The sequence below is a fragment of the Salvelinus fontinalis genome, chromosome 23 (genome assembly GCF_029448725.1).
Source record: "Salvelinus fontinalis isolate EN_2023a chromosome 23, ASM2944872v1, whole genome shotgun sequence".
Classification (NCBI taxonomy): domain Eukaryota; kingdom Metazoa; phylum Chordata; class Actinopteri; order Salmoniformes; family Salmonidae; genus Salvelinus; species Salvelinus fontinalis.
Window position 1 is genome coordinate 3960010 of NC_074687.1, and position 21517 is coordinate 3981526.

General features: G+C 42.9%; 1 protein-coding gene across 1 annotated transcript in view; it reads right to left on the minus strand.

Annotated features, from left to right (window-relative positions):
• The window catches only part of LOC129820733 (alpha-1,3-mannosyl-glycoprotein 4-beta-N-acetylglucosaminyltransferase A-like), a 104747-nt gene that overhangs the window by 56715 nt on the left and 26515 nt on the right, over nt 1–21517 (minus strand). The window contains exon 4 of the mRNA XM_055877647.1: nt 17327–17467. Coding sequence (XP_055733622.1) covers nt 17327–17467 — 141 coding nt within the window. The remainder of the gene's footprint in view (nt 1–17326; nt 17468–21517) is intronic.

The window sequence follows — 21517 nt, forward strand, 5'->3', positions numbered from 1 at the left end:
CTGATACATAGACATCTGTCTCAGGGCATCAGATACCACCTGGAGCTTTTCCCCTGATACATAGACATCTGTCTCAGGGCATCAGATACCACCTGGAGCTTTTCCCCTGATACATAGACCTCTGTCTCAGGGCATCAGATACAACCTGGAGCTTTTCCCCTGATACATAGACATCTGTCTCAGGGGCATCAGATACCACCTGGAGCTTCTCCCCTGATACATAGACATCTGTCCCAGGGGCATCAGATACCACCTGGAGCTTCTCCCCTGATACATAGACATCTGTCTCAGGGCATCAGATACAACCTGGAGCTTTTCCCCTGATACATAGACCTCTGTCTCAGGGCATCAGATACAAACTGGAGCTTTTCCCCTGACACATAGACATCTGTCTCAGGGCATCAGACACCACCTGGAGCTTTTCCCCTGATACATAGACATCTGTCTCAGTAGCATCAGATACCACCTGGAGCTTTTCCCCTGACACATAGACATCTGTCTCAGGGGCATCAGATACCACCTGGAGCTTCTCCCCTGATACATAGACATCTGTCTCAGGGGCATCAGATACCACCTGGAGCTTTTCCCCTGATACATAGACATCTGTCTCAGGGGCATCAGATACCACCTGTAGCTTTTCCCCTGATACATAGACATCTGTCTCAGGGCATCAGATACCACCTGGAGCTTCTCCCCTGATACATAGACATCTGTCTCAGGGGCATCAGATACCACCTGGAGCTTTTCCCCTGATACATAGACATCTGTCTCAGGGGCATCAGATACCACCTGGAGCTTTTCCCCTGATACATAGACATCTGTCTCAGGGGCATCAGATACCACCTGGAGCTTTTCCCCTGATACATAGACATCTGTCTCAGGCCATCAGATACAACCTGGAGCTTTTCCCCTGATACATAGACATCTGTCTCAGGGGCATCAGATACCACCTGGAGCTTTTCCCCTGATACATAGACATCTGTCTCAGTAGCATCAGATACCACCTGAAGCTTTTCCCCTGATACATAGACATCTGTCTCAGTAGCATCAGATACCACCTGGAGCTTTTCCCCTGACACATAGACATCTGTCTCAGGGGCATCAGATACCACCTGGAGCTTCTCCCCTGATACATAGACATCTGTCTCAGGGGCATCAGATACCACCTGGAGCTTTTCCCCTGATACATAGACATCTGTCTCAGGGGCATCAGATACCACCTGGAGCTTTTCCCCTGATACATAGACCTCTGTCTCAGGGGCATCAGATACCACCTGGAGCTTTTCCCCTGATACATAGACATCTGTCTCAGGGGCATCAGATACCACCTGGAGCTTTTCCCCTGATACATAGACATCTGTCTCAGGCCATCAGATACAACCTGGAGCTTTTCCCCTGATACATAGACATCTGTCTCAGGGGCATCAGATACCACCTGGAGCTTTTCCCCTGATACATAGACATCTGTCTCAGGGCATCAGATACCACCTGGAGCTTTTCCCCTGATACATAGACATCTGTCTCAGGGCATCAGATACCACCTGGAGCTTTTCCCCTGATACATAGACATCTGTCTCAGGGCATCAGATACCACCTGGAGCTTTTCCCCTGATACATAGACCTCTGTCTCAGGGCATCAGATACAACCTGGAGCTTTTCCCCTGATACATAGACATCTGTCTCAGGGGCATCAGATACCACCTGGAGCTTCTCCCCTGATACATAGACATCTGTCCCAGGGGCATCAGATACCACCTGGAGCTTCTCCCCTGATACATAGACATCTGTCTCAGGGCATCAGATACAACCTGGAGCTTTTCCCCTGATACATAGACCTCTGTCTCAGGGCATCAGATACAAACTGGAGCTTTTCCCCTGACACATAGACATCTGTCTCAGGGCATCAGACACCACCTGGAGCTTTTCCCCTGATACATAGACATCTGTCTCAGTAGCATCAGATACCACCTGGAGCTTTTCCCCTGACACATAGACATCTGTCTCAGGGGCATCAGATACCACCTGGAGCTTCTCCCCTGATACATAGACATCTGTCTCAGGGGCATCAGATACCACCTGGAGCTTTTCCCCTGATACATAGACATCTGTCTCAGGGGCATCAGATACCACCTGTAGCTTTTCCCCTGATACATAGACATCTGTCTCAGGGCATCAGATACCACCTGGAGCTTTTCCCCTGATACATAGACATCTGTCTCAGGGCATCAGATACCACCTGGAGCTTTTCCCCTGATACATAGACATCTGTCTCAGGGCATCAGATACCACCTGGAGCTTTTCCCCTGATACATAGACCTCTGTCTCAGGGCATCAGATACCACCTGGAGCTTTTCCCCTGATAATAGACATCTGTCTCAGGGGCATCAGATACCACCTGGAGCTTTTCCCCTGATACATAGACATCTGTCTTAGGGCATCAGATACCACCTGGAGCTTTTCCCCTGATAATAGACATCTGTCTCAGGGGCATCAGATACCACCTGGAGCTTTTCCCCTGATACATAGACATCTGTCTCAGGGCATCAGATACCACCTGGAGCTTTTCCCCTGATACATAGACATCTGTCTCAGGGCATCAGATACCACCTGGAGCTTTTCCCCTGATACATAGACCTCTGTCTCATGGCATCAGATACCACCTGGAGCTTTTCCCCTGATACATAGACCTCTGTCTCAGGGCATCAGACACCACCTGGAGCTTTCCCCCTGATACATAGACATCTGTCTCAGGGCATCAGATACCACCTGGAGCTTTTCCCCTGATAATAGACATCTGTCTCAGGGGCATCAGATACCACCTGGAGCTTTTCCCCTGATACATAGACATCTGTCTCAGGGCATCAGATACCACCTGGAGCTTTTCCCCTGATACATAGACATCTGTCTCAGGGCATCAGATACCACCTGGAGCTTTTCCCCTGATACATAGACCTCTGTCTCAGGGCATCAGATACCACCTGGAGCTTTTCCCCTGATACATAGACCTCTGTCTCAGGGCATCAGATACCACCTGGAGCTTTTCCCCTGATACATAGACATCTGTCTCAGGGCATCAGATACCACCTGGAGCTTTTCCCCTGATACATAGACATCTGTCTCAGGGCATGAGATACAACCTGGAGCTTTTCCCCTGATACATAGACATCTGTCTCAGGGGCATCAGATACCACCTGGAGCTTCTCCCCTGATACATAGACATCTGTCCCAGGGGCATCAGATACCACCTGGAGCTTCTCCCCTGATACATAGACATCTGTCTCAGGGCATCAGATACAACCTGGAGCTTTTCCCCTGATACATAGACATCTGTCTCAGGGCATCAGATACAAACTGGAGCTTTTCCCCTGACACATAGACATCTGTCTCAGGGCATCAGACACCACCTGGAGCTTTTCCCCTGATACATAGACATCTGTCTCAGTAGCATCAGATACCACCTGGAGCTTTTCCCCTGACACAGACATCTGTCTCAGGGCATCAGACACCACCTGGAGCTTTTCCCCTGATACATAGACATCTGTCTCAGGGGCATCAGATACCACCTGGAGCTTTTCCCCTGATACATAGACATCTGTCTCAGGGGCATCAGATACCACCTGGAGCTTTTCCCCTGATACATAGACATCTGTCTCAGGGGCATCAGATACCACCTGGAGCTTTTCCCCTGATACATAGACCTCTGTCTCAGGGCATCAGATACTACCTGGAGCTTTTCCCCTGATACATAGACATCTGTCTTAGGGCATCAGATACCACCTGGAGCTTTTCCCCTGATACATAGACATCTGTCTCAGTAGCATCAGATACCACCTGGAGCTTTTCCCCTGATACATAGACATCTGTCTCAGGGCATCAGATACCACCTGGAGCTTTTCCCCTGATACATAGACATCTGTCTCAGGGGCATCAGATACCACCTGGAGCTTTTCCCCTGATACATAGACATCTGTCTCAGGGGCATCAGATACCACCTGGAGCTTTTCCCCTGATACATAGACATCTGTCTCAGTAGCATCAGATACAACCTGGAGCTCTTCCCCTGATACATAGACATCTGTCTCAAGGGCATCAGATACCACCTGGAGCTTTTCCCCTGATACATAGACATCTGTCTCAAGGGCATCAGATACCACCTGGAGCTTTTCCCCTGATACATAGACATCTGTCTCAGGGGCATCAGATACCACCTGGAGCTTTTCCCCTGATACATAGACATCTGTCTCAGGGGCATCAGATACCACCTGGAGCTTTTCCCCTGATACATAGACATCTGTCTCAGTAGCATCAGATACAACCTGGAGCTCTTCCCCTGATACATAGACATCTGTCTCAAGGGCATCAGATACCACCTGGAGCTTTTCCCCTGATACATAGACATCTGTCTCAAGGGCATCAGATACCACCTGGAGCTTTTCCCCTGATACATAGACATCTGTCTCAGGGGCATCAGATACAACCAGGAGCTTTTCCCCTGATACATAGACATCTGTCTCAAGGGAATCAGAGATCACCTGGAGCTTTTCCCCTGATACATAGACATCTGTCTCAGGGCATCAGATACCACCTGGAGCTTTTCCCCTGATACATAGACCTCTGTCTCAGGGCATCAGATACCACCTGGAGCTTTCCCCCTGATACATAGACATCTGTCTCAGGGCATCAGATACCACCTGGAGCTTTTCCCCTGATACATAGACATCTGTCTCAGGGCATCAGATACAACCTGGAGCTTTTCCCCTGATACATAGACATCTGTCTCAGGGGCATCAGATACCACCTGGAGCTTTTCCCCTGATACATAGACATCTGTCTCAGGGGCATCAGATACCACCTGGAGCTTTTCCCCTGATACATAGACATCTGTCTTAGGGCATCAGATACCACCTGGAGCTTTTCCCCTGATAATAGACATCTGTCTCAGGGGCATCAGATACCACCTGGAGCTTTTCCCCTGATACATAGACATCTGTCTCAGGGCATCAGATACCACCTGGAGCTTTTCCCCTGATACATAGACATCTGTCTCAGGGCATCAGATACAACCTGGAGCTTTTCCCCTGATACATAGACATCTGTCTCAGGGGCATCAGATACCACCTGGAGCTTCTCCCCTGATACATAGACATCTGTCTCAGGGGCATCAGATACCACCTGGAGCTTCTCCCCTGATACATAGACATCTGTCTCAGGGCATCAGATAAAACCTGGAGCTTTTCCCCTGATACATAGACCTCTGTCTCAGGGCATCAGATACAAACTGGAGCTTTTCCCCTGACACATAGACATCTGTCTCAGGGCATCAGACACCACCTGGAGCTTTTCCCCTGATACATAGACATCTGTCTCAGTAGCATCAGATACCACCTGGAGCTTTTCCCCTGATACATAGACATCTGTCTCAGTAGCATCAGATACCACCTGGAGCTTTTCCCCTGACACATAGACATCTGTCTCAGGGCATCAGACACCACCTGGAGCTTTTCCCCTGACACATAGACATCTGTCTCAGGGCATCAGACACCACCTGGAGCTTTTCCCCTGATACATAGACATCTGTCTCAGGGGCATCAGATACCACCTGGAGCTTTTCCCCTGATACATAGACATCTGTCTCAGGGGCATCAGATACCACCTGGAGCTTTTCCCCTGATACATAGACATCTGTCTCAGGGGCATCAGATACCACCTGGAGCTTTTCCCCTGATACATAGACCTCTGTCTCAGGGCATCAGATACTACCTGGAGCTTTTCCCCTGATACATAGACATCTGTCTTAGGGCATCAGATACCACCTGGAGCTTTTCCCCTGATACATAGACATCTGTCTCAGTAGCATCAGATACCACCTGGAGCTTTTCCCCTGATACATAGACATCTGTCTCAGGGGCATCAGATACCACCTGGAGCTTTTCCCCTGATACATAGACATCTGTCTCAGGGGCATCAGATACCACCTGGAGCTTTTCCCCTGATACATAGACATCTGTCTCAGTAGCATCAGATACAACCTGGAGCTCTTCCCCTGATACATAGACATCTGTCTCAAGGGCATCAGATACCACCTGGAGCTTTTCCCCTGATACATAGACATCTGTCTCAAGGGCATCAGATACCACCTGGAGCTTTTCCCCTGATACATAGACATCTGTCTCAGGGGCATCAGATACAACCAGGAGCTTTTCCCCTGATACATAGACATCTGTCTCAAGGGCATCAGATATCACCTGGAGCTTTTCCCCTGATACATAGACATCTGTCTCAGGGCATCAGATACCACCTGGAGCTTTTCCCCTGATACATAGACATCTGTCTCAGGGCATCAGATACCACCTGGAGCTTTTCCCCTGATACATAGACATCTGTCTCAGGGCATCAGTTGTTTTCTTTGTGAGGGACATGCAGCCTGTTTTTTTAGATTCAAACATGAGTCTCTGAGCAACTTTGTCATCTGAACCATTACTGTAGTGAGTTCTTGTGTAGCTTGTTTGTTATTTGCATGCATTTATCACTGTATCATCTGCATACATTGTAATTTCAGACCCTGTACAGACAGAAGGAAGATCATTAATGTACGAGCTGAACAGTATTGACCTTTGGGGAATGCAAACATTGTAGATATGAGTGGGAAAAAGTTAGTTTTGATTTTTACGCTGAGACAGCGGCAACTTTTGAAAGATTTTAGATTTGTTAAAAATCAGGATCGTTTTTACTAAATTTACGCAACAAGTTGAAATGATTAGATTGGTGGAAAGGGGTTATGGGTTTGTTTACTGTTTATTGTTGATTTTAGGTGTTGGTTTTACTTAATTAAACATTGTATTATCTGATGTGTTTGAGTAGGATTCTTTCTTCCGGGACTGATGGAAGTTACCTAAAGTATGTATGTTAAAGGAGCCATGGGAGAAGACGTCTCAAACAACATTTTATTAAATGCCTGGGATTAAATATCACTGATTCCTTACACTGAGAAATGTACTACATTTGCGACAGAGGAAAAAATTATTACATTTAGATAGTAATGATACCAGGATAATTGTATCTAAGGGTAGCGCATGTTCAATTGAGCATACATATACATTGATGTAGATTAAAATTTATGATTAATGATTTGAGGTACAGTGGAATTATCATTATTATTAGGTTTTGTCTATAGTTAACTTTTGGGTTTCTGAATCGGTGTAGTATAATGAATGCTAACGAAGTGTTTTGTGTTTTTTCTGTGAAAATGGGGGTGTCATTGTCTCTCTTTGAAATGTTTCCTGGGACTATAATCTTGGGGAGAGTGAGTGAGATTGAGGCCGGAAACTACCAAATTGAAAAGGGCCTGGAAGTTTGTGTGTGTTTTTACCTTAAGGTTTGCAAATACACACACACAACACATTTGTTATGACTATTTGTTGCTGTTTTTAACTTCTCTAGGGTAGGGGGCAGCATTTTCACATTTGGATGAAAAGCATACCCAAATTCAACTGCCAGCTACTCATCCCCAGGACATAAGATATGCATATTATTAGTAGATTTGGGTAGAAAACACTCTGAAGTTTCTAAAACTGTTTGAATCATGTCTGTGAGTATAACATAACTTATTTAGCAGGCGAAACTCCGAGGACAAACCATTCAGACTTTTTCTTTTTTGAAGTCACTGTCTTTTCAATGAGTTTTCATTGGGAAACCAGATTTCTAAGTGAATTGTTTGCAGTTCCTACGGCTTCTACTAGATGTCAACAGTCATGAGAAATAGGTTGAGGTTATTCCTTTGTGTAATGAAGAAATACGGCCATCTTGAAGTCGAGGCAATCCAGGTGTCCTGGACATGCGCTTCAATCAAACAGAAGGCATGCAACATTTCGTTTAAATCCTGTATTGAACACATATCATCCCGTCTTCAATTTTATCAATTATTAACGTTAAGAAGTACCTAAAGTTGTATTACAAAAGTAGTTTGACATTTTTTGGCAAAGTTTACAGGTAACCTTTGAGATATTTTGTCGTCATGTTTGAGCATGTTGGAACCGGTGTTTTTCTGGATCAAACGCGCAAAATAAATTGACATTTTGGATATGTATCGACGGAATTAAATCGAACAAAAGGACCATTTGTGATGTTTATGGGACATATTGGAGTGCCAACAACAGAAGCTCATCAAAGGTAAGGCATTAATTATATTTTTTATTTTCTGCGTTTTGTGTCGTGCCTACAGGGTTGAAATGTTTTCTCTCTTTTGTTTACTATAGTGCTATGCTCAGATAATAGCATCGTATGCTTTCGCTGAAAAGCCTATTTGAATTCTGACATGTTGGCTGGATTCACAACAAGTGTAGCTTTAATTTGGTATCTTTCATGTGTGATTTAATGAAAGTTTGATTTTATAGTAATTTTCATAGTCAATCATTTTAATTTGGCGCTCTGCATTTTCTCTGGCTTTTTGCCAAGTGATACAGTAGCGTCTTGCCTAAATTCAGATTTTTGTATATAAATATGAACTTTACCGAACAAAAAATACATGTATTGTGTAATATGAAGTCCTATGAGTGTCATCTGATGAAGATTATCAAAGGTTAGTGATTAATTTTATCTCTATTTCTGCTTTTTGTTAATGCTCTCTTTAGATGGAAAAATGGCTGTCTTTTTCTGTGACTTGGCTCATACCTAACATAATCGTTTGGTGTGCTTTCGTCGTAAAACCTTGACTTTGAAATCGGACACTTTGGCTGGATTTACAACAAGTGTAGCTTTAAAATGGTGTAAAATACTTGTATGCTTGAGGAATTTAAATTATGGGATTTCTGTTGTTTTGAATTTGGCGCCCTGCAGTTTTACTGGCTGTTGACGAGGTGGGACGCTACCGTCCCACATACCCTAGAGAGGTTAAAATACTATGTTTGATTTGTTTTTGTTTTTATTTCCTTTGGGTTTAGTGAGTTTTCCATTTGTTTTAGTGCCAAGGTATCTTAAAGGGGCACACACGCACATGGAATTTTTATTCGTTTTTATTATGTGAAGTTTTAATTAAACACGTGAATTATTTTGATAAAGGAATGTTCTGGGAACCTGGGATACAACATGTAGGAAATGTTTGACTATTTTTTATTTGTCTAATATAGTAAGAAACCCTTCTTTGAAGGGTTTGTATGACCTATGACCTCTAATTATTTTCCATTGTGGCTTGATCACCCTCATTGGAAAGCCATTTGGATAATGAATTTAAGGTAATGTGTAATACTGATTTCAAGGTAATTTGTGTAATTGATAAATATGATGGAGTTTATAGTTCTTAGCCATATTTGTAATTTGGACCAATGTGAAGAAGGAGAGGCATTGCCAAAGGCATTGCCTTTGACTAAGGGTAGGCTGCTTTAAGTCTATTTTCCTATGACCATATGGGTAAAATAATTTTTCTATGTGGAGTTTTTCAGAGTAGTGATTTTAATTTGATTAGGTTATTTGAAATGTTGTTTTTATCTTTTGATCAGTAGTAGTGTTGTTTTATACATCACTCTCATGAAGAGTTATGTGTTAAAAATGGGGGAGGATTCAGTTCTTTGAGGTTTTGGATTGAAGTTTACACACCTTGAGTGATATGTGAAAAGGTGTATTGTTGTGTTGTTTGTTCTGTTCTATTCCCGATGGGTTATAGGTCTAACTTCCTGATCCTTTGGCTCTACGATGGAGTTGACAGTGTGATGGGGAGTATAAGCCAATTTGAAAGAATAGTTTCAATAGAATGTGTTGTTATTCTCTTTGAAATATGTTTAGACATTTGTATTAAGAATAATTGGTAAAAGTAATAATTTATCATGTAGTTAATGAACTGAACTAAACTGTTGTTCTGATCTGGTCTTTCGAGGTTATCATGAAAAGTGACATCAGACGGTATCTTAATGCATGGAAGAGATAATTGGACCGAACAATGTGTGTACCTCAAAACCCCCTCTAACTGGCTGAAGAAGAGTGACAGAGGCATTGAATAAGGCCCTGTCCGAACCACTTCTACCAAGAGAAAGGAGCCGAGACAGAAATCGGTGTACAATATCCGATCTAAGCTATCAACTGCTTTTCTCTCATGTTTCTCTCAGGAGTGTGAGAGGAGTCCACGTGGAGTGAGCATGGAGAGAAATCTGTTCTAAACTTCTCTTATGTTGCTGGTATACTGGTTGACGAATTGACAAGACATAATGGGTGAGACATTGAAATTGGGACATTATCATGGGACATCCACTTTGAACTGTAAAGCTTTCTGAAGAAGAACGAAAAGGACGCCAGAAGAATCAGTGCCTGAAGGAGGGGGTTGGTCAACTGTGCCAAAAAAATGTATTTAGACTTTTGTGGTATCAGGTTGATTGTAGAGGTCTACACAACGTAAAATTATAGTAATTTAGATTAAGAATGTATTGAGATACTGATCAGTATTATAAATCGTGATAAAAAAGTTAATAGTAGAATTATGGGATAATTATACTGGATGTTAATATAAATGTACATTCTGCCAATGTTGATGTGTGTTAAATAGAGTTTTTTACTTTGAGTGATAGGACCAATTTGAATCACTGAGCAATGTCATTCTAAATTTGTTGGATAATTAACTGGGTTCTAATTATGATTTTATTTGGCAATGTAATGATTTTTAAAACTGAAGGATTGTTGTTATGAACTAAAGATGTTGAATGCCCTGGTGAATGGAGAGGGTGAACTCTGATCTGGAGAGTGAAAATGATCCTAATCTATTTGATCTATAGGTATTGCCTTATAAATAGTGGAATCATGATGCTCATCTTGGGTCATGTTCATTAGGCACCAAGGGGATACATTTTATTTGAACTAGGAGTCATTACCTGGATTTGTACAACAAGATATGCTAATTTTAGTTTCTGGAATGGAAATAGTCATTTCCAACATACTATGCTGATCCATTGGCGTGTGATAGATAACTAAAGATTATTTTATTATTAAACATGTGCTTTTCACCGTCTATGGAAAATATAGCTTTGTATCTCATAAACTGTATGCAATTTTTTGTTTTTCTTCATGGGTTCGTGCAGGTGACTGTGTATCATAACCTTCCCAGATAACATGCTAGAGTGCTTAGAAAATGTGTTGGGGATTGAAGTAAGAGACAGGGCTGAGTTTCTTGGAATGAAGCTGGTCATGTGCAGGAACCCCATGCAATGAGTTATTGTTTTGTGATTTTGGGTTTATGTAGAATATATGTATTTTCTATGTGAATGGATGTTCTCTTAAATCTTGTAATTGTCTTTTAAGTTGAGAATATTCTCAAAATGGGGGAGATGTCGTGGAAAATTGTAAGATTATGTTATAATGTTTGTATTACATTATAATAGTTGTTACATTCGACAGAATAGAGTATTGTGTGTGTGTTCCACTGAGGATGGGCCTCTATGAGATAACACTGACAGAGGAGATTTACGATGTCTTTGGGTAATAAAGCCTAAAGAGCATTCCAGATAACATGAGCTAATGGTTCTGTTCTATGCCGTATCAGGGAGAGACGGTTCCCTTTAGGAGTGAGGGGGCCAGACACTGGTCTTTACAATGAGAACTGTTGACACAGCAGTAACTGTCGGCTATGTTTTATAGATATCTTTCATACAAATCTTAACCTTTGTGAACTGTTCCTAAGATCTGTGATTCGTCATGTAAGTTGAGAGTGGTGTATCTTGACTATAAAAGATCGTTGTACTTTTCTGTTGGTACTTTTCAATGGTTCATTAGAGATAGGGCATCATTGAAAGTCAAAAAGGCTATTGCAAAGCTCTTATTAAAAAATATGTAGTTTAAGTATAACTCTGACTGGTGTGTGAAGTTTGTAACTCTCCTTATTTGGTAAAGCAGAAAAATGCCACTACACTTGAACTAGATCTAACATCTCTGGAGAGACCTGAAAATAGCTGTGCAGCAACGCTCAGCATCCAACTTGACAGAGCTTGAGAGGATCTGCAGAGAACAATGGGAGAAACTCCCCAAATACAAGAAGAATCAAGGCTGTAATTGCTACCTAAGGTTCTTCAACAAAGTACTGTGTAAAGGATCTGAATACGTATGTAAATGTGAGTTCAGTTTTTATTTTTAACAAATTTGCAAAAAATTCAAAAAATCTGTTTTTGCTTTGTCATTATGGGGTATTGTATGTAGATTGACGAGGGTGGAAAACGAATTTAATCAATTTTATAATATGGCTGTAAAGTAACAAAATGTGGAAGAAGTCAAGGGATCTGAATACTTTCCAAATGCACTATATATATTTTCGGCCCTGTGGAACCCTGGTTAAATACCCCTTGTGTAATGCCCCTTGTTGAATACCACTGGTTTACACCACTCATTCCCAAACTATTATATGAAAATAGAACATTCAAAACGTAGACAAATTGACAACAAAAAAAACAGAATTAATATGAATAGATACAATAAGTCATTATGTTCCATATGAGTCATAAAATACAGGCTGGAGAGAGAAATCCCTCCTACTCCATCTTTCTAATTTCTTTTTTTTTTTTTTACTCTTCATCTCTCGCTCCACATTCGTTCAGTAACTCCCTGCACAGTCTGAAGGTGGTGGGCAGGCAGAAGCATGCATGATGTCCCAATTTACACTGCTATAAATAAATAACCCTAACAGAGAGAGACAGAGAGAGATGAGACAGAGAGAGAGTGAGATGATACAGAGAGAGAGAGAGAGAGAGAGAGAGAGAGAGAGAGAGAGAGAGAGAGAGAGAGATGATACAGAGAGAGAGAGAGAGAGAGAGATGAGACAGAGACAGACAGAGAGAGAGAGATAAGACAGAGAGAGACAGAGATGAAACAGAGAGAGATGAGACAGAGATAGTGAGATGAGAGAGAAAGTGAGATGAGACAGAGAAAGTGAGATGAGACAGAGAGAGACAGAGAGAGACAAAGACAGACAGAGAGAGAGAGAGAGATGAAACAGAGAGAGAGATGAGAGAGAGAGTGAGATGAGACAGAGATAGAGTGAGATGAGACAGAGATAGAGTGAGATGAGACAGAGATAGAGTGAGATGAGACAGAGATAGAGTGAGATGAGACAGAGATAGAGTGAGATGAGACAGAGATAGAGTGAGATGAGACAGAGAGAGTGATATGAGACAGAGATAGAGTGAGATGAGACAGAGATAGAGTGAGATGAGACAGAGAGAGATAGATGAGACAGAGAGAGATAGATGAGACAGAGAGAGAGATGAGACAGAGATGAGACAGGGAGAGAGAGATGAGACAGAGCGAGAGAGATGAGACAGAGAGAGAGAGATGAGACAGAGAGAGATGAGACAGAGACAGAGAGAGAGAGATAAGACAGAGAGAGAGAGATAAGACAGAGAGAGACAGAGATGAAACAGAGAGAGAGATGAGACAGAGATAGTGAGATGAGAGAGAAAGTGAGATGAGACAGAGACAGACACAGAGAGAGAGAGAGATGAAACAGAGAGATGAGACAGAGAGAGAGATGAGACAGAGAGAGAGAGATGAGACATGAGACAGAGAGACAGAGTGAGATGAGACAGAGAGAGATAGATGAGACAGAGATGAGACAGTGAGAGAGAGATGAGACAGTGAGAGAGAGATGAGACAGAGAGACAGAGAGACATGAGACAGAGAGACAGAGAGACATGAGACAGAGAGAGAGAGTGAGATGAGACAGAGAGAGAGTGAGATGAGACAGAGAGAGAGTGAGATGAGACAGAGAGAGAGTGAGATGAGACAGAGAGAGAGTGAGATGAGACAGAGAGAGAGTGAGATGAGACAGAGAGAGAGTGAGATGAGACAGAGAGAGAGTGAGATGAGACAGAGAGAGAGTGAGATGAGACAGAGAGAGAGTGAGATGAGACAGAGAGAGAGTGAGATGAGACAGAGAGAGAGTGAGATGAGACAGAGAGAGAGTGAGATGAGACAGAGAGAGATAGATGAGAGAGGATAGAGACAAAAATACTTGAGGGGTGCTCTTGATCCTAAACCAAGTAATTATCACTAGTCTCATCTTAACCCAGAGGCTTGTTATCAGTCACTAGTCTCATCTTAACCCAGAGGCTCGTCAGTAGAGCAGTACAACAACTTGTCCATGCAGTAAGACCACCCCTCTCTCTCCCTCACCACACCCAAACCCACAGACACAAAAACAACTCTGAGGCTAAACTAAATGAAGGGCAACAAAGGAGAAGGCATCACAATGGAGTAAGATTTCTACAGAAGCCTCAGAGAATCAGAGCCTCTACCTCCAAGACAAACCTGACATAGGGCCTTGAAAGACCACGTCGACGGGTAACACACAGGTAATACACACGCACATACAGAAAACAGGAGAAATTGTTTTCTTCTGTCTTTGTCTCTGGGTCCATCTGGAAAAACCTTATACTGATGGGTCACTGGGCTTTGATGAGACAAGAGACAGAGGGGACAGAGTGTTGTGTGTTTGTTCCAAACTGCCAATCTGTGTTCACAACTCTTTATAATATGGTCTGTCCTCCCTAAAGCCTGTCTAGTCACTGGGAAGCCCCCAATTTTTAACACACTCCTCACCTTACCTTACTTCCCAGTCCTTGACCCGGCTCATCCTCCTAAACCCTGTCTAACACACAAAAACATCCACCCCGCCCATAATCATCTTAAAGGGTAGTACGCATTGGTTTTTACTCACCAAAGTAACAACACAGTGTGGTCAAAGACTTAGTCACTTAGTTATAGGTAACCAGATCGTGACTACAACTACAAACATATTTATGTTTTAGCGTTTGTTTTTTTTTTTTACATATATTTATTAACTTATTTCAGGATATCTTCGGAACTACCCACAATGCACGATTTCTCAACGTCATATGGAGAGCCGGTGCTACAGAGCTAGTTCCAGCTGGCTAACGTCAGCTACTATCCATGCTAGCATGTAATTACATTCCAAACCAAGTGCTGGCGCTGGTGAGCTACTATGTACATCCACGAAGAAGAAACCATATAAATTCATGCGAAAAACTGCATTTCCTCTTTTCCTGTGTGTTTGGTAGTGGTAGTCGCGCGAGCGCTGTAGCAGTTTTCCGTTGTTCGTCGTTAGTGCAGTAATACCCACAAGGACGGTGTTACGACTCATTTGTGGCCCAAAAACGAGTAGATAGCTTTGAAATGGGACCGGTTTGTCCGGTTGAAGCGAGCGGATTGGAGTATTGGAACAGTGTGCACGTCTACTGTATGTGGTGCTCATTTCAACCCAGAGGACTTCGATGGCTCAGTATGTATAACCAGTGGAAGGCAGGATTCGGTATGCGACTGACTGAAACCAGGTGCTGGGCCGAGTGTGAATGTGAAGCCTGCATTTCCTACCGACCTACCGGTACATCGCGAGTGTCAGCAGTGATGGCGATAAATCGGGTAAATTCAGAGTGGATTTACCTCACTATATCACTATTGGATTAGCTGACTCTCCCTCGGCTGGTGAAACGGCCTCTCCCTCTGAAGGCCTCTCCTTGGCTCTTCTGTGACTTTGGTAGTTAACTCAGCTGTCAAATCGGTAATTCTCCGCTCTCTCTACTTTGCATCTGCTGGATTTTTGTTGTTGTGTTCTGTTGGTTGGGGCCTGTGCTCCACTAGTTTCCTTGGCTCACTACTTAGCTATGTTGACCGTGGTGGTTGGCTAGTTATCTGACTAGGCTAGCTAGTAGGTTAAAATGACGAACTTAAAGCCTCCGGAATGGCGCAGCAATGTCCGGGGTAGGGGAGGGTTTGGCCGGCCAGGACGTCCTTGTCTCATCATGCTCTAGCGACTCCTTGTGGCGGGGCATGCACCTGCAAACTGACTTCGGTCATCAGTTGGATGGTGTTTCCTCCGACACATTGGTGCGATTGACTTCCGGGTTAAGCCAGCAGTGTGTCAAGAAGCAGTGCGGCTTGGCAGGGTTGTGTTTCGACATTCGCCTATCCCGAGTCCGTAAGGGAGTTGCAGCGATGAGACAAGACTAACTACCAATTAGATACCACAAAATTGGGGAGAAAAAGGGGTACAAGTAAAAACTACTTTAGCTGGCTGGCTAAGATAACTGCATATACTCGTAACATTATTTGATAACATTATGTATTTCCAAAACGTTGGTTTACTTTAATGTAGCTATAAGCTAGGTGTTGATTGCAACTGGCTGACTAATGCAGTGCTAACGTAACGTTAGCAGGCTGGTAGGGGTAACGTTAGCAGGCTGGTAGGGGTAACGTTAGCTGGCTGGTAGGGGTAACGTTAGCTGGCTGGTAGGGGTAACGTTAGCAGGCTGGTAGGGCAAACGTTAGCAGGCTGGTTGGCTAGCAACCTTGCAAGTGGATTTGTAACGGTTACGCCTACTCCCGCTCTGGCGCTCGACGTCGCCGGTCTACTAATCACCGGCCCTGGCTATCATCATTACGCACACCTGCTCCTCATCGTTACGCACACCTGGACCTCATCATCACCTTGATTACTCTTTATTTAGCCCTCTGTAGCCCAAGTCATCAGGCAGTATTGCTTTGTTTTCACGGTCAGTACGCTACTCCTGTTTTGTTCATCTGCCTCGTCTTAATATGAAACTATTTTTCTGCATCCGCTTCTTGACTCATTGCGTATACTTTACATTAACAATACATTCTGCTTGTTAGTTGGCTGAAAATGTTATTGCAAACTACTTGGCCTAATTTTAAGTTCAAAATGTCAAGTTATTTCTGTTGGAGTTTACATTATAGGGAATTGGCTAGCTTGCAGGGTCCTCCCAATTACGTCACACCCGGCATTCTTTGGAATTCTCATCAGTTTTATGTTTAAAGTGAGGTGTAACTTTGTATTGGGAATTTTTATTCGTATTCTAATGCAAATCCATATGTTACATGTTATGTTTATGCTACCTAACCTTTAAAGAGAATGTGATATGGTGACTGGTGAGAATGGGGTCAAGCTGTGTGGGATAATAGGGGACTGAGTGAGATTGGAGCCTAGCTTGGCCTCCCAGCTACAATGGAGGGACTAATCGCTCATATCTATGCCTGAAGTAACACACACACACACACGACTGTGCTGTGAGTTCAAAACGTCCTGATGGGAGACTGTAACACAACCTTACACGCTAGAGCAGAGAAAACACTAGAACAGGGCTGACAATACATGTATCAGCCAGGCCACGTAAGAACTGTTATGCCAAAAGAAGCATGAACTGGGAGGGCGGGAAACAGAGGCAGTGTGTGTGTGTGTGTGTGTGCGTGTGTGCGTGCGTGCGTGCGTGCGTGCGTGTGCGTGTGGGCGTGTGTGCTTGCCTGTATGCATGTATGTGTTTCTCACCTCCGGTGCGGCCCAGGCCGACATGGACAGCGGGGTGCAGGCTGCCCTCATTTTTGAGCAGGTGAGGCAGGTGGTGGTAGATGTTTGGCACCTGGAGAGGCTTCCTACTGGCCAGCTCCTTCAGCAGCTTCTGGGTCTCATCTGACCAAGATACAGGAAGGAATCATAGAGTTACAACTGGTAGAATGGTTGAGAAAAAGGGGACCATCGCGCAGAAGCTTGGCTGTTGTGTTAAACCCACGAATTCAGACAAATAAAAAGGGTAATGGGTCAGCACTCAAAAAGATGTCGCATAAAGCTTACTTCATTTTTAGAATGTTTTATTATTTTCACCGCATTGCATACACAGACGTTACGGCTTTGCAGCCTTCAGTGTGTAGGTACAATTATCTTAATTCAAAACAGCATTTGTAAAGAACAACTGATGAGTAGCTGGTGCATTAAAATCAGGATTGACATTATTCTGCCAATCAGGGATGTGGCTTTTCTGGTCTACCTGTATACAAATTAGTTACAAAGAAATTCATGAATTAATTGACATACAGTAACAGTCAAAAGTTTGGACACACCTACTCATTCAAGGGTTTTTCTTTATTTTTACTATTTTCTACATTGCAGAATAATAGTTAATAGTGAAGACATCAAAACTATGAAATAACACATATGGAATTATGTAGTAACCGCCCCAAAAAGTGTAAAACAAATTCTTCAAAGTAGCCACCCTTTGCCTTGATGACAGCTTTGCAGACTCTTGGAATTCTCTCAACCAGCTTCACCTGGAATGCTTTTCCAACAGTCTTGAAGGAGTTCCCACATATGTTGAGCACTTGTTTGCTGCTTTTCTTTCACTCTGAGGTCCAACTCATCCAAACCATCTCAATTGGATGGAGGTCAGTTGATTGAAGGCCAGGTCATCTGATGCAGTACTCCATCACTCTCCTTCTTGGTCAAATAGCCCTTACACAGCCTGGAAGTGTGTTGGGTCATTGACCTGTTGAAAAACAACTGAAAGTCCCACTAAGCGCAAACCAGATGGGATGATGCATCTCTGCAGAATGCTGTGGAAGCGATGATGGTTAAGTGTGCCTTGAATTCTAAATAAATCACTAACAGTGTCACCAGCAAAGCTCCTCCACACCATCACACCTCCTCCTCCATGCTTCACGGTGGGAACCACACATGCGGAGATCATCCGTTCACCTACTCTGCGTCTCACAAAGACACGGCGGTTAGAACCAAAAATCTCAAATTTGCACTCATCAGACCAAAGGACAGATTTCCAACAGTCTAATGTCCATTGCTCATGTTTCTTAGCCAAAGCAAGTCTCTTCTTCTTATTGGTGTCCTTTGGTAGTCGTTTCTTTGCCGCAATTCGACAATGAAGGCCTGATTCACACAGCCTCCTCTGAACAGTTGATGTTGTGATGTGTCTGTTACTTGAACTCTGTGAAGCATTTATTTGGGCTGCAATTTCTGAGGCTGGTAACTCTAATGAACGTATCCTCTGCAGCAGAGGTAACTCTGTCCTCATGAGAGAAAGTTTCATCATAGCGCTTGATAGTTTTTGTGACTGCACTTGAAGAAACTTTCAAAGTTCTTGAAATGTTCAGGATTGACTGGCTTTCATGTCTTAAAGTAATAATGGGCTGTCATTTCTCTTTGCTTATTTGAGCTGTTCTTGCCATAATATGGACTTGGTAGTTTACCAAATAGGGCTATCTTCTGTATACCACCCTTACCTTGTCACAACACAACTGATTGGCTCAAACGCATTGAGGAAATAAATTCCACAAATTAACAAGGTATACCTGTTCATTGAAATGAATTCCAGGTGACTACCTCATGAGTAGGTGTGTCCAAACTTTTGACTGGTACTGTAGGTGTCTGCTCACTTCATATAATTTCATGAGATAGCTTACCACCAAGGACATCAGCCTCAGTTGTTCATACATATGTGGGAGTGACTCAAACGATTTGCAAAACCTGCTATGGACCGTCTTCTTGTGTAACAGTCTAAAATGTGGCCTATAGGAAGGAGGTGAAATCTAGTTCTTCGTTTAAACCATGTGGAGATACAGAATTTAATTCATACATGTATAGCCACATGTCTTCTCTTTGGAGTCATTTGTTGTCGTAATCACCTCCTCTGTGTGGTGGATGAACTTTTTCAATCCAAATGCAACTCAATTCATTAATAAAATGATTTTGTTCTATAAAGTTTCTCGCAACTGGCGAATCAGAGATTCATAGAGTTTAACCTGGTAGAACGGTTGAGAATCATAGCATTAGACTGGTAGAACATTTGAGAATCATAGCATTAGACTGGTAGAACAGTTGAGAATCATAGAATTAGACTGGTAGAACGGTTGAGAATCATAGCATTAGACTGGTAGAACGGTTGAGAATCATAGCATTAGACTGGTAGAACGGTTGAGAATCATAGCATTAGACTGGTAGAACGGTTGAGAATCATAGCATTAGACTGGTAGAACGGTTGAGAATCATAGCATTAGACTGGTAGAACGGTTGAGAATCATTGCATTAGACTGGTAGAACGGTTGAGAATCATAGCATTAGACTGGTAGAACAGTTGAGAATCATAGCATTAGACTGGTAGAACAGTTGAGAATCATAGCATTAGACTGGTAGAACGGTTGAGAATCATAGCATTAGACTGGTAGAACGGTTGAGAATCATAGCATTAGACTGGTAGAACGGTTGAGAATCATAGCATTAGACTGGTAGAACGTTTGAGAATCATAGCATTAGACTGGTAGAACAGTTGGGAATCATAGCATTAGACTGGTAGAACGGTTGAGAATCATAGCATTAGACTGGTAGAACGGTTGAGAATCATAGCATTAGACTGGTAGAACAGTTGAGAATCATAGCATTAGACTGGTAGAACGGTTGAGAATCATAGCATTAGACTGGTAGAACGGTTGAGAATCATAGCATTAGACTGGTAGAACGGTTGAGAATCATAGCATTAGACTGGTAGAACGGTTGAGAATCATAGCATTAGACTGGTAGAACGGTTGAGAATCATAGCATTAGACTGGTAGAACGGTTGAGAATCATAGCATTAGACTGGTAGAACGGTTGAGAATCATAGCATTAGACTGGTAGAACGGTTGAGAATCATAGCATTAGACTGGTAGAACGGTTGAGAATCATAGCATTAGACTGGTAGAACGGTTGAGAATCATAGCATTAGACTGGTAGAACGGTTGAGAATCATAGCATTAGACTGGTAGAACGGTTGAGAATCATAGCATTAGACTGGTAGAACGGTTGAGAATCATAGCATTAGACTGGTAGAACGGTTGAGAATCATAGCATTAGACTGGTAGAACGGTTGAGAATCATAGCATTAGACTGGTAGAACGGTTGAGAATCATAGCATTAGACTGGTAGAACGGTTGAGAATCATAGCATTAGACTGGTAGAACGGTTGAGAATCATAGCATTAGACTGGTAGAACGGTTGAGAATCATAGCATTAGACTGGTAGAACGGTTGAGAATCATAGCATTAGACTGGTAGAACGGTTGAGAATCATAGCATTAGACTGGTAGAACGGTTGAGAATCATAGCATTAGACTGGTAGAACGGTTGAGAATCATAGCATTAGACTGGTAGAACGGTTGAGAATCATAGCATTAGACTGGTAGAACGGTTGAGAATCATAGCATTAGACTGGTAGAACGGTTGAGAATCATAGCATTAGACTGGTAGAACGGTTGAGAATCATAGCATTAGACTGGTAGAACGGTTGAGAATCATAGCATTAGACTGGTAGAACGGTTGAGAATCATAGCATTAGACTGGTAGAACGGTTGAGAATCATAGCATTAGACTGGTAGAACGGTTGAGAATCATAGCATTAGACTGGTAGAACGGTTGAGAATCATAGCATTAGACTGGTAGAACGGTTGAGAAAAACAGTCATTATAGAATTAACAGAATGTTTGCGAAAAAACGGAATCATAGAAGCAGAACGAGTAGAACAATTCCATTCAGAGAAAAGTCCCGGGTGGAGGGGAGGATTAGAGCATGATGTTAATTCTAATTCAAGTCTAGCATGACTAAAGGCCTGGTTCAGATGGAGATGGTCTGAAGCCCGAGAGCAGCAGTAAGACTAAGGGGGCAGGCACTATTAGATAGGAGAACTGAATGATCCAGTCTATTA